The sequence below is a fragment of the Lithobates pipiens genome, unplaced genomic scaffold, assembly GCF_037356315.1.
Source record: "Lithobates pipiens isolate NorthernLeopardFrog02 unplaced genomic scaffold, aLitPip1_a1.2 Scaffold_22, whole genome shotgun sequence".
NCBI classification, from domain to species: domain Eukaryota; kingdom Metazoa; phylum Chordata; class Amphibia; order Anura; family Ranidae; genus Lithobates; species Lithobates pipiens.
The window spans coordinates 287,949,380-287,961,908 of NW_027507784.1; the positions used below are offsets into that span (position 1 = coordinate 287,949,380).

At 43.3% G+C, this 12,529-nt stretch overlaps 1 protein-coding gene across 3 annotated transcripts in view; it reads left to right on the forward strand.

The window, feature by feature from the left end:
* The window catches only part of LOC143924717 (kinesin-like protein KIF19), a 109,593-nt gene that overhangs the window by 63,373 nt on the left and 33,691 nt on the right, over window positions 1-12,529 (forward strand). For all 3 annotated transcript variants that reach the window (XM_077449143.1, XM_077449144.1, XM_077449145.1), the window contains one exon: window positions 4,403-4,667. In XM_077449143.1, coding sequence (XP_077305269.1) covers window positions 4,403-4,667 — 265 coding nt within the window. The remainder of the gene's footprint in view (window positions 1-4,402; window positions 4,668-12,529) is intronic.

The following is a 12,529-nucleotide window of genomic DNA, read 5'->3' on the forward strand; positions in this document are numbered from 1 at the left end:
GGGAATCCAATGTGGAGATTGGCGGAGTAGGTAGATAAATTTCGGTAGGATTTTCATTTTTAATCGGTTTATCCGCCCTAGCAATGATAGGGGTAGTGACTCCCATGCCTTCAGACGCAGCCGTGTCTCATGAACCACTGGGGATAGATTTAGGGGTACGAAGTCCGAAGCCTGCCTCGAGACCACAACCCCAAGGTACCTGAAGGTCTCCACCCACTGTAAGGGTAAATCAGGGGGGGCAGTGTCGCGAGCTGCTGGGTCTATGGGGAACAGAAGCGACTTCGACCAGTTAACCTTAAGGCCCGTGATCGTGGAGAATGAGTCAAGAATTTGTAATGCCCCTCTGAGTGAGGAGTCTGCATCGTTAAGGAAGAGAAGGAGGTCATCCGCATACAGGGCGACCCTCTCCTCCAGCCAGCCAACACGCAGGCCCCTGACATGCAGGGAGGTACGTAAGGCCTCCGCCAGTGGCTCCATTGCAATGGCGAATAGGGCCGGAGAAAGAGGGCAGCCCTGTCTCGTGCCCTTGGACAAAGGGAAGGACCGTGAAAGACTCCCCCCCAACTTAATGGCCGACGTGGGGTGCCTATAGAGCGCCTGAAGCCACTTAATAAATACCAAGGGGAACCCCATTTTGCGGAGGACCTCCCACAGAAAAGGCCACTCTACAGTGTCGAAGGCCTTCTCTATGTCTAGGGAGGCCACCACCCTGGAACCCTCAGTAAGGTGCTGAGCGTGGATGTTAGTAAACAGGCGTCGTAAGTTGATGTCAGTGGCTCTATTAGCCATAAAACCAGTCTGGTCTGTCTCTATCACAGACGGCAGTAGGGGCTGTAGTCTCGTAGTGAGCAATTTGGTAAGAATTTTGAAGTCCGCATTTAGGAGGGCGATAGGCCTATATGAGGCACATAATGTGGGGTCCTTAGGGGCCTTGTGGATTAGTATAATGTGGGCATGGCTCATGGAGGTGGGAAGGGTGCCCTCCGCCAGACAGTGAGTATAGAGCTGGGCCAGCTGGGGGGCAAGTAGGTCCCCGTGGGTTTTGTAGAACTCCATAGGGAGGCCATCTGGACCCGGGGATTTCCCTGCGGGAAAGGAGCAAATGGCCCTCCGTACCTCCTCCGGGGTAATGGGCCTTACCAAATTTTCTCTCTCGGCGTCCGAGAGCCAGCCGAGTGCCAGGGGGTCCAGCCAAGGCGCCAGGTCCTGTGGCCTGAGATCCGAGGGCAGTACGGAGGTATAAAGGGAACTATAGTATTGCCTAAATGCGTCCAATATGTCTGGAAGAGAGGAGACCGATTCACCTGAAGGGGACACCACACTAGGTATCACCGTCAGGGGCAGGTCGTGTTGAGCTAACATTGCCAGGAGACGACCGTTCCGGTCCCACTGTTCAAAAAACCTTTGCTTGTTGCGGTAAAGATCCAGTCTGGCAAGTTCTGTGAGGTGGAGGTGTAGTTCTCGTTTCGTCGCATTAAGGGCCTCGAAACTAGAGTCAGTGGGGTCAGCTGCATAGGCCTCAGCCTGGGTATCTACCTTGCTCTGTAATTCAGTCGTGGTGGTGGCTTGTTCTCTACGGATCCCAGCTATGGAGGAGATATAATGACCTCTACTGAAGGCCTTGAATGCGTCCCAAGTAACCTCTGGGGAGGAGGACCCTGCATTAATTTGCCAGTATTCCGTAAGGTGGGGCGGGATAGTGTTGACCAAATCGGCATGGGAGAGCCAGTGGGTTCCCAGGCGCCAAAGGGCCGAGGTTCGGGAAGTGGGGGAACGGACATTAAGGAGGAGGGGGCAGTGGTCCGACAGCCCGCTGGGCAGGTACGTGGCGTCTAGCACGTCCGAAAGCATGGCTGGATTGGCAAAAGCTAAGTCGATGCGTGAGGACGTTTTATAGGTGGTGGAAAAGCATGAGTAGGCCCTAGTCGAGGGGTGTTTCCACCTCCAGGCCTCCGTCACTCCCATGGCTTGTGCCCAAATGGATAGGTCAGGGGAGCAGTGTTTGGGGGGACCGGTCTGTCTAAGTTTTGGGCTAGAATGGCATTAAAGTCACCCATAAGTAGCAGCCTAGTGGGGCAGTACGGGGTAACCTTATCCAGGATAGTGTATAAGGTGGATGCTGAAAAGGGAGGAGGCAAGTATACATTTACCACAATATATCTCGTTCCCCAAACTGTGAAAACCACAATCACGTATTTACCCTGAGGATCGGTGTGAATCTGCTCCACCGCACATGGAAGGGATTTGCTAATCAGCACCGAGACCCCCCTGGCATAGGTAGAGTAGGAGGCATGAAAGGCTCTCTGGATCCATGGCTTCCTCAGTGCCAATAGTTTGCTGCCCATAAGGTGCGTCTCCTGAAGCAGCACCATATGGGGGGAGTGCAATTTCAGATATTTAAAGAGAACTGCCCTTTTAAATTTAGAATTGAGCCCCCGGACATTCCAAGACAGGATGTTAAAAGAGGACATGTCACGCGTGGCCATCAGAAGGTGCCACTATTATGTCAAGGAGACACACCTGAGCCTCAACATCATGTACCAAGAGCCGCCTAGACCCAGAGAGCCTATTGTAGGAAGAATCGTGACCAGACAATAACCATACAAACAAAAAAGTAAACACATTAACAAAAAGCAAACATACCCTTGGTGACCGCGAGGGGTCAACCCTGCCCATAGCTGATGGCATCCCTGGGAACTGGGGAGCGATCAGATTGGGCCTATACCCAAAAAATAACAATAACAATTTAACCCCTTAAACTGTGCACGGTAGCAGTCCAATGCCGTGCGTGAGAACGTGTAGAAATCCTCCAGGGGGCAGTCCTCTGCAGGTCAGCAACAACACTTCGTGCCACCCAAGTGCCACAAGGGGAAGAGAACAAAAAAACAAAAAAAACAAAACAAAAATCCCCCCAAAACAGGGGGAAAATATAGCTGCCACGGTGTATTCCAGCCGGGGTGGAGAGGTATATCCCCGGCACAAATCCGTCAGACTTTGGTGTGATTGTGTGTGGCCAAGTCTGTTCATTTGGAAAGTCCATCGGAACTCTGCCGAAAATCCGTCGGAAAGACCATCAGACCTAGTCCCTCGAAAAGTCCAGTCATGTGTACACGGCATTAGAATGGCTAAAAACTTCTAAGCTAAGAAAGTTTTACCATGCTTCCTTGCTATTGGCTTGTCTCTGTCTCTCACGTTATCTGCAATATTCTCCAGTCTAAACTTCATCTACATCTATTGGATTTAAAGACATCATTGCAGGACTGGCAGTGATTAAGCCCTATGAAGACTTTGTAAAGCCCCTCTTCCTAAGTGTTCATAAACTTTACTGACATCTGAAAAAGCTCTAAAGTAGAGACAAAGTCAATTTTTTGGGTGGGGTTTAGACATATTGGTAATGGAGCTTCTATTATTATTGGGGTGATTTCTGCTCTTTTTCTCTGAAAATGGGTCAGGAAATCAGGTCATATTGCTTTAGTTTGGAAAAAAGCATCATCATGTTTTGTTGAGGAAGGCTTAGAACATTGTCAGGTTGCTATTGCTGTGTGTCCCCCATGTCTTGATGATCCTTACATATTGAGTGGTCCTGAGCAAGGATATAGAGAGAAATAAAAACCTGACAATGTTATAGTCCTTCCCCACTCTATCCAGAGCTTGAAAAATTCTACACTGATACTTTATGAATTTGTATTAAATCTGGAGAAAGGACATTTCCACAGTTTTATAGCCCAAAAATATTCTAGTAATTTTTATTTGCACATGATTTGATGGTTGACTTGAGCACAACTTTACAAGTGAACATTCATTTTCTATTAATTGAGCCTAATTCATAAAGCAATGCCCTTGGTTTACTAAAGGAGTTCAGGCTGTTTAGTTAGCAAAATGAAATTGCACTGTAACAGGAAATTATCACGTAGCTTAGGAATCGAGGCCAAGCTCTGCTGAATTCAATCATCCAAACATATACAAAGAGAATCTTCTTCTTTTTTTTTTTCCTTGCTTGTAATTGAGTATTCTTTGCAAAGTGAATTTTACCACATTCACTAAGCTAAGTGAAATTCACCTTACAAAGTAAAAATTCATTATGTAAAGAGAACATGCTCTACTCATTTAGTAAATCAACCTCAATAGCTTTTGGATTGCAAAATATTTTTTTTAACAGCTTTTTAATTTTTTTTTTTAAACTTGAAGAGAACAGAGGATGTAAATATGAACTAATAAGCTTTGTCCTCTGTATATCCAATCGTCCATGTATTAGGACTGTAGTAACATTACAAGTGGTTCTTGTTCTTGTCAATAGACCTTGTTTTCTATAATAAAGCAGAGCAGCTCAAATTATACTGTAAGCTGTATGTTGAATGCATCTGAGACTGTGCAAAGTTCTTATAATGTTTCTCTCTCATAGACAACACTGAAAGAACAATGGACAAATTCTACATTTAAGGCATCTCAGCTGGAGAAGCAGATTCCTGACAAGTTCAGCAGCGATCAGGGAGAGTTGTTTAGGTTGCTCCACAAAATACATGAGCTGCAGGTCTCTAACAGTGAACTACTAAGCAGGTCCATGTGTAAGGACAGCCTGCTCTACCAGAAAGACTTCGTAATTCTGGGCTACCAACATTACAGATCCCTCTGTGAGAAAATCATCAATCTGCAGCAAACATTAATAGGTAATGATTTCATATTTTCCCAAGTGGCCATGTCATTTTGCAGGAGACATAATTCTTTCAAGAAGGTGGGTGTGCACAATTTTATTTATTTCTCTTCTATTTAAGATTTTGTGTGTTTAAAAAGGAGATTCCCCAAAATATATAAACCTCCTGCTGAATAGTTTGAACTACTTTCTTTACTACCTGATACAGATCTTGATCCCTTAGACTGCTTTCACACTGAGGCGTTGGGGGCATCGGTGGTAATTTTTATCAGGTCGCTAGCGGGGCGCTTTTAACCCCCGCTAGCAGCCGAAAAAGGGTTAAAATTGCCCCCAAAGCGGCACTGCAGCGGCCCTTTTTCCAGGGGTTTGGTGGCGCTGCCCATTGGTGGGCAGGGGTGCTTTAGGAGCGGTGTATACACCGCTCCTACAGTGCTGCAAAGATGCTGCTTACAGGACTTTTTTTTATCATCCTGCAAGTGCACTGCTCCAGTGTGAAAGCAGTTTGAGGCACTATGCAGATGCTATTTTTAGTGCTATAGCGCCTGTAAAGCACCTCATTGTGAAAGCAGCCTTACATATCGCACGATTCATCTCATTGATTTTAATGGACCAGAAGTGTAACAGCAGTGTCAGATAACACTGTGCTGCCACCAATATGTGACAAAACCCTCTCAGCCTTACCCTGCACAAAAAGATTCTAGCTCGCAGGACCACAATCCAGGTGCCAGCAGGCAGAATGATTAAGGCTCAGTTCACATGTATGCAGTCTGCTTTTGATCCGTTTCTGCAGTGCTTTTTCCAGAGCGTTTTGCATTTTTGTACATGCGATTTTACCATGATTTGCATTTTACATTTTTGATGCTTTTTTTGGCCAATTTGTTGTTGGGCAGACTAAAAAATTTAATTTGTGGCAAAATCGTGGTAAAATCGCGGCAAAAAGCGCACTACATGCTTTTCTGCAGCTTCTTCATTGAAGTCTATTGAACCAAAAGGGTACCCGTTTGCATTTGAAAAAGTTCCTGACCCATTCCAAAAATGCAGCGGCTAAAAAAAGCATAGATGTGTATGTGTCCCATAGGAAACCATGTTAAATGAACTGTGGTGCATTTCTGTAAAAAGCACCAAAAAAACACATAGGTGTGAACCAAGCCTAACACTGGGTTTTGTTAACTACGCAATTAACCTGTTACACACCATACAGCTGCTACTAGGTGTTTTATGGGAAACACCAACCATTCTCAATATCTGCTTTAGCAACTATGACTTTAAATAAATGTCTGTAATACATACTGTCACGACAGACAGGAATATTTTAGAGATTTATGATTTAATATCACTCTTCAAAAAAAAAAACAGGGATTTTTAAGTTCTGCCTTAGTGCACTAGAGATATTTTTTTAAAACATTATTTAATAAGAAAAATAGTAAAATAGTGTATACAAATTATTTAAAAGAAAAGAAGAAAAGACAAAATAATGAAACACAAAAACATGAATGGATCAAGAATGAAAATACTTAACAAAGTTCCAGGTTTTTGAGTTCCAGCAAAGTTCAGTTAATGGTCATAAAATGGATCATAGTGTTGACTCTTGACTGATGTTCTTCGTTTGATGGTAGAGGAGAGCTCTAGATTGCTGATGCAGTCAACTTTTGTTGTCGCCAAGGAGGTTAAATCTTTGTGCAGGGTGAGAGGTAAGCCCCATACACACTATCAGATTTTCTGCAGATTTTTGTCTTCAGATTTACCAAAACCATAGAATATGAGGTCAAACCTTAGGAGTTTCAATTTGTATGCAATCATGCAGGCCCTTGTGCTACATGGTTTTGGTAAAACTGAAGACAAAAATAAACAGAAAATCTGATAGTGTGTATGGGGCTTTAGACCTTGTACACACGGTCGGACATTCTGCCAACCAAATCCGTCAGATTTTGTCCGACGGATTGTGTCCGAAACTGTTGAATAGACACAGTCGGACCAAGTTGTCGGATTTTGCGGTTGCCAAGAACGCGGTGACGTAAGCCGTGTACGGTGGGACTAAAAAAGGGAAGTTCAGCACCATGTCCGGCACCCTTTGGGCTCCTTCTGCTGATCTCGTGTTAGTAGAAGTTTGGGGAGAGACGATTCGCGCTTTTCATATTAGTGATTCAGATCGCTACTGCTCTTCGGTTTCTGCTTGTCTTTGCGTATCTGATAATCAGCGCGTGCAGTCATTAAGTATTTGTTTCTCATTGTGGACTATATCTTGGTATAGTACGCTTTGAAAGGCATTTCTTATTGTCTGCTTGCTTCTGCTATTCAGGTCGTTCTTTCAGGCCTTGCTGTTTATCGGTGCTTTTTGGTGTCCGTTCTGACCAGCCGACCGTTTTGAAACCATGTTTTTTACTGTTAACATGTTAATTACCATCATTGCAATATGCTCTAATTCATATGCTCTGCCCCTTTGTCTTCATGCATATTTGCCTCACTAACTTCCCCACCATGCTCTTCTTGGCCCATAAAACTATAGTCTAGTCACTTAATGTTTTTTGTCAGCTCCATAGTATTGCTTTCCCCTAAACACCCCCTAAAATGTCTACAAATGTGATGTGTGTGCTTCAATTCATGCAAAGTTAAATTTTTGGGGTTGTGCCAAACTCAGTAGGAACCCCCCTCCCCCCAACTGCTAGCTCAGCTGATAGCAATCCTCTATCTGATGACTTGACCAAACCCAATACACACTATACCTACCTTTTTGATGGTCACATTTATGGACAAATTCACCAAAGCATGTAGTGTAAGGGCTTGCCTCAATACTTTCAAATGCAATTTTTTTTTTTAACACATTCATTTTCTTGCTATGTAAGCAGAATGTCAAAATGTGCTTCCATTTTGTTTTCATTTTGTTATTATGACACTTCTTACCTGTCCCGTGGGCTGCCAATAGTGTAAGTAAGGAGGGGCTTCACAAAGTATCACACATTATTTAGGCATTCAGCTCTCAATCAAGTGGAGAGGGTTACCTGTCCTAAACATCCCCCCTCATTTTTTAGCAAGGGCCCATCATATGGGGTTGGGGGGGTGGGGGGGTGATGACTCTCATAAAGGGACCTTATACTTTACGCTTTAAATACTCAGTTCCCAAAATGTTATACTAATTTAGACCAAAAATGTGGGTGTCTAATCTGCTTGCAATGTTGATTTGTCAAATTACTAATTTTTGTTCCTGTTTCACTACACAGTGTCCTTCAACGCCACAGGAATGGCAGACTGTGGCCTCCCACTTTGCCATTTTTTTTGAAGTTGTGCCTTTTTCACCAACAGTGCAAACCCAAGTTCAGAGCGAGATGAGGGGACAGTGTCTTCTTCAGATAATCTAATAATGTTGTGGGTCTGCTACACACACACACACCTTCTTTTTGTAACTAATGTATGTAGTGCATTACTGACCATAATCATGCTCATTTTCAGCACCATGGCAGGAAAATGGCATAATTGTCCAAATTTACACATCACTGTGGGTGCTTTTTACTAAAGGCACATCCACTATGCACTACAAGTGCACTGCAAAAGTACACCTGAAACTGCACTTGGAGTGCAAAGTGGAGTTGCCTTTAGTAAATCACACTCCTCAGCACAAACTAAAATTTGACTACAAATACATTTTATGCGCAATGAAAAAGGAAGCCACACATTGTTCATAATTCAAATTTTTAATACAAGCACATTCACATGTGCGTTTCGAAAAGGTTTTTACAACAAATCAAGAAATTGTGTGTATCCAAAACAGAGTTTAATCAGAATTTTGTTTCCTTATTGTTTTTGTGTAAACAGGCATGTATTAAACCGTAAAATACTGAACACAGGAACTTACAAAGTTCAACTTTGAAAAGTGAAGACAATATCAGACCTGAGTATGTACAAACTAGGCTGATATTGCCTTCACCACATGGGGTGTCACCCCTGAAAAAAAACAAATTTGGAAGATGCACACAGTGTGTCAACATGTGCTATCTCCCATCATGGGGGATCAATGTACATGCTTTGGGGCTGCAACCCCTTCATCTCAGACACTTTCCACAAAACATGTACATTAATCCCCCATGATGGGAGATAGCGCATGTTTACACACTCTGTGCATCTTCCAAATTTGGAATTTCGATAAATACAACATTTTGTTTTTAAAATAGCAAAAATAAAACCCTATCTAGTTTTTGTTGTTTCACACTCTCCCCAAAACATCAATGATGTTCTTCATTTTATTTTTTACATCATTGATGTTTTTTTGGATAATTTCCAAATCACGATTGCACCCCATTATCTCCCCGATCAATATCTGGGCACTTTCACTGGTAAAACGGGAATCTTCTTCCACATCACCTACAAAACAAAGCAAAAAAACACACCATGTAATAAAAATATGGTGATATACATTGCTGAGCTTACCGGAAGCTGTGTTCTCTGACACTCACCTGTTGTGGTGACAATTTGCCCAACCTCCACAATCTCTCCTTCCTCCTCCTGCTCCTCTGTTTGTGCTTTTGGAAGTTGGCCTTCTTTGGGAGGGGTGTGGTCCCTGGTGTCCTCATACTTGCAGAGTCTTCTCTCCCCTATGAGAATGTAAACAAAGAATAATTAGCACACAGAGGGCAGAAATAGGAATCTGAAAAAATTCTTGGAAGGTTTTGTACAATTGTGTTGTTGGGCCGAGTTACAAGGTGAGAACATTATTGGGTACACTTTGTTAAGCTGGAATACCTACCTGCAGAACGATGTTTCTTACGAACGAATGAAACCATGAACTTGAAAGTGGCCAGTTTAAAATGCACAACATGAAATCAAAGCACATGGAGCATGTATGCAAGCAAGAATAATCATATGAACACACAACTACTTACTTTTTTTAAGAACACGCTTGATCCTTAGGTACTGCTCGTGCTCCCTCAGTTTTCTCAGTTGATCCTTGGATCGGCGTACCCCAAAATTCTTATGAAGACTCTTCACAACTTTAGTCATGATCTTGGCCTTTCTGATATTTGGGTTTGGGTAAGGGCCATACTTCCCATCATAGTTGGTCCTGTTCAATATGTCGACCATCTCCAACATCTCTCCAAAAGACATATTTGAGGCCTTAAATCTTGTCTTCCTGGATCGGGACGTTTCAGGCTTTGGGCTTTCCTCACCCTCCTCGTTAGTGGAACTATTATTAGTGCGCACCTGCGTTCTCTCCGCCATGTGCTCTCCCCACTGCGCCAGAAGCGAAGGGGTGGGGAATAGTCTAGAAAGAACGTCAGGGGCGGGCGGAGTTTCACGCATGCGCACTGTATATAAAATGCAACGCGCGTGTATTGTCCGTACAATCTGGGAAAAGAGTGAGGTGCGGACGTGACGAACGTGCAAACGAAGGTAAAACTTTTAACTTGGTGCTTCACTAGACTAGACTGCTTCTATATATAGGCCGATGTTGGGACAAGATTAGGAGGGTTTTTATTGGCATTATTAGTATATGAGGGTTTGTCTTGTGTTGTGTCTTGCAGACAATATGGATCCATTCCAAAATGAAAATTTTATGGGGCTATTCCTAGAACTCTACAAGGAGATGCCCTGCCTGTGGCAGTTCCACAACAAGTTTTATGCCGACATAACAAAGAGGAACGCAGCGCTGGAGAAACTGCTTTCTTGGTCCCCACGGCAGACATGGCCTATCTGAATAGGAAAATTGGGGCCATGAGGATTACATATTTCAGGGAGAGAAAGAAGCACCTGGAGTCCTTGAGAGCAGGAGATACAGATGCCGTTTATTACCCCAGGATGGTTCACTTTGACAGGCTGCATTTTCTGGTAGACCAGGGGGTACCCAGGCCACCACTCAGGCCACCACTCTCCAGTCTTCCTTCAAGGCATCCTTCACCCCCAGCTGAGGCTTCTGATGTCCAACCTGGGCCTTCCAGGCAGCAACATGTGGTGGGGCCCAGCTTGAGACAGGTATTGCATTGTTGAACATATTTTTGTGTTACATTTAATGATGTTAACTAGATGTTCTTATTGATCAGTAAGTTGTGATTTATCAAAGTGGTTTACATCTCAAGAGACAGTAGTGACCAAAAATTATTGGGACGGGAAAGAAAAATGCTGGGCTCAGAATGATAGTCTGTTCTATTTGGTAACATTCAATTTGCAAAAGCCAGGAGCACAAAATGGTGTGATTGATGATCAAAAAAATAAAACTATGTCCCCTTTTCATACACAGGAAGACCTCAGTCGGGGGGAGGCTGTGGCAAGTGGCAGCCAGGAGGTCGACCAACGCCCTCCTCCTCCTGCCCCAACTACAGGAGCCCAGCCACAGCCTCGAAGGATGCCTGGAGGGAAGTGCCCAAGGAGGACGAGTGAGTGATGGCCTGGGTTCAGTCTGGTCTGTCAGAAGATGCAGCCTCTTGAAGATCCACATCCTGGGGACATAAATGGCATCTGAATTTCCTGTTCTCTAGGACTTCGGGACCAGACTTCTCTCCCTGAGATATGTACTCCTCAGGCCACCAATTTTATATATTCTAATTTGTTCATGTCTGCCCTGGGGGCCAAAGGCTGCACCAAAGTAACAAGTTTCTCCAGTGCTGCATTCCTCTTTTTAGTTTATTGGGACCAAAATAAAGTTTTTTTTGATTGATGAAATACTTGTGTGTTTTCCTTCCAAAAGGCCAGTTTATTTGAGAGCAGACAGGTACATTTCCAAAAAAATAAGTGAAATGAATAACAAGGGGTACCAACACTAAACAACCTCCTGTAGATTAAAAAATAAAAACAAAATCTAAAAAATACAATAATGTTGTGGTAAGTTTACACACACAAAACACCCCAAAAAAAGGATAAATAAGCAAACTGTATTTAAAGGAGATTTTTAGGGAATCCAAAAAAAAAAGCATCCAAAAAAGAATAAACAAAATCTAAAATTGTGTAGATGTGACGCAAACTAAAATTGTATTGCTGAAATGGTTAAAAAAAGAGTAATGAAATCCGTTCGGGAGAAGTGTGTGTGACTATGAGCATCAAAAGAAGTTTGTTCTTGCAGCATTGTAAAGAACAAGAGAATGCGCTTGATGAAAGAATTTTTAACATTGCAGCGTGACGAATGTGCTATATCGCTTACGAGTGCTTCCGTGTCGGAATTTTAATGTGAGCATGCGTGGCACCTTGTCCGTCGGAGTAGGCTACACATGATCAGAGTATGTCCGATCGGACCAGTTTGTCGGAAAATATTTCCAGCAAGTTAAAAAACTTGGTCCGACGGATACCACACACAGTCGGATTATGCGACAACACGGTCCGATAGGACACATCCCGACGGATTCTCTGAACGTGTGTACAAGGGCTAAGAGTGTTTTCATCACATATTGGTGGCAGCACATTGGAAACTGTCACTGCTGTTGTCACATAGGGTTATATATGTCACCTGTACTGCCACCTTCTTTTGAAAATTGGTATTGCAATAAATCCGCCAAGTTATAATGGTTGTGCGCTTTTAATCGGCCAATCAATATAAATCATATCGGGCCCATATGTTGTTTACAGAGGGTCTTTCATAGTCCACAGCGTAACATTCTGGTGCACAAGGGGAAAGGCCTGTATAATGAGAAGACTACGTTTTATCTTCTGGGAAATCACATTTATATAGTTATGCTTTGCTTTCCCCCTAGTGTACCCTTAACAAGAAGCTTTGCTTTTAGCTTTGAAAGAAGTGGGATGAGTTAGGACCTTGGTTAAGTTTTTATTGTTTTATGGTTTCCTGTTGGGCAGATTTCCTCTCTCTATGGTTCAAGCTGAAAAAGAACCTCTGTCTAATTTATTTGAATTTCTGAAAAACAACTAGTGTTCATAGACGTTCAAGAAGTTCCCTCCTTTAAA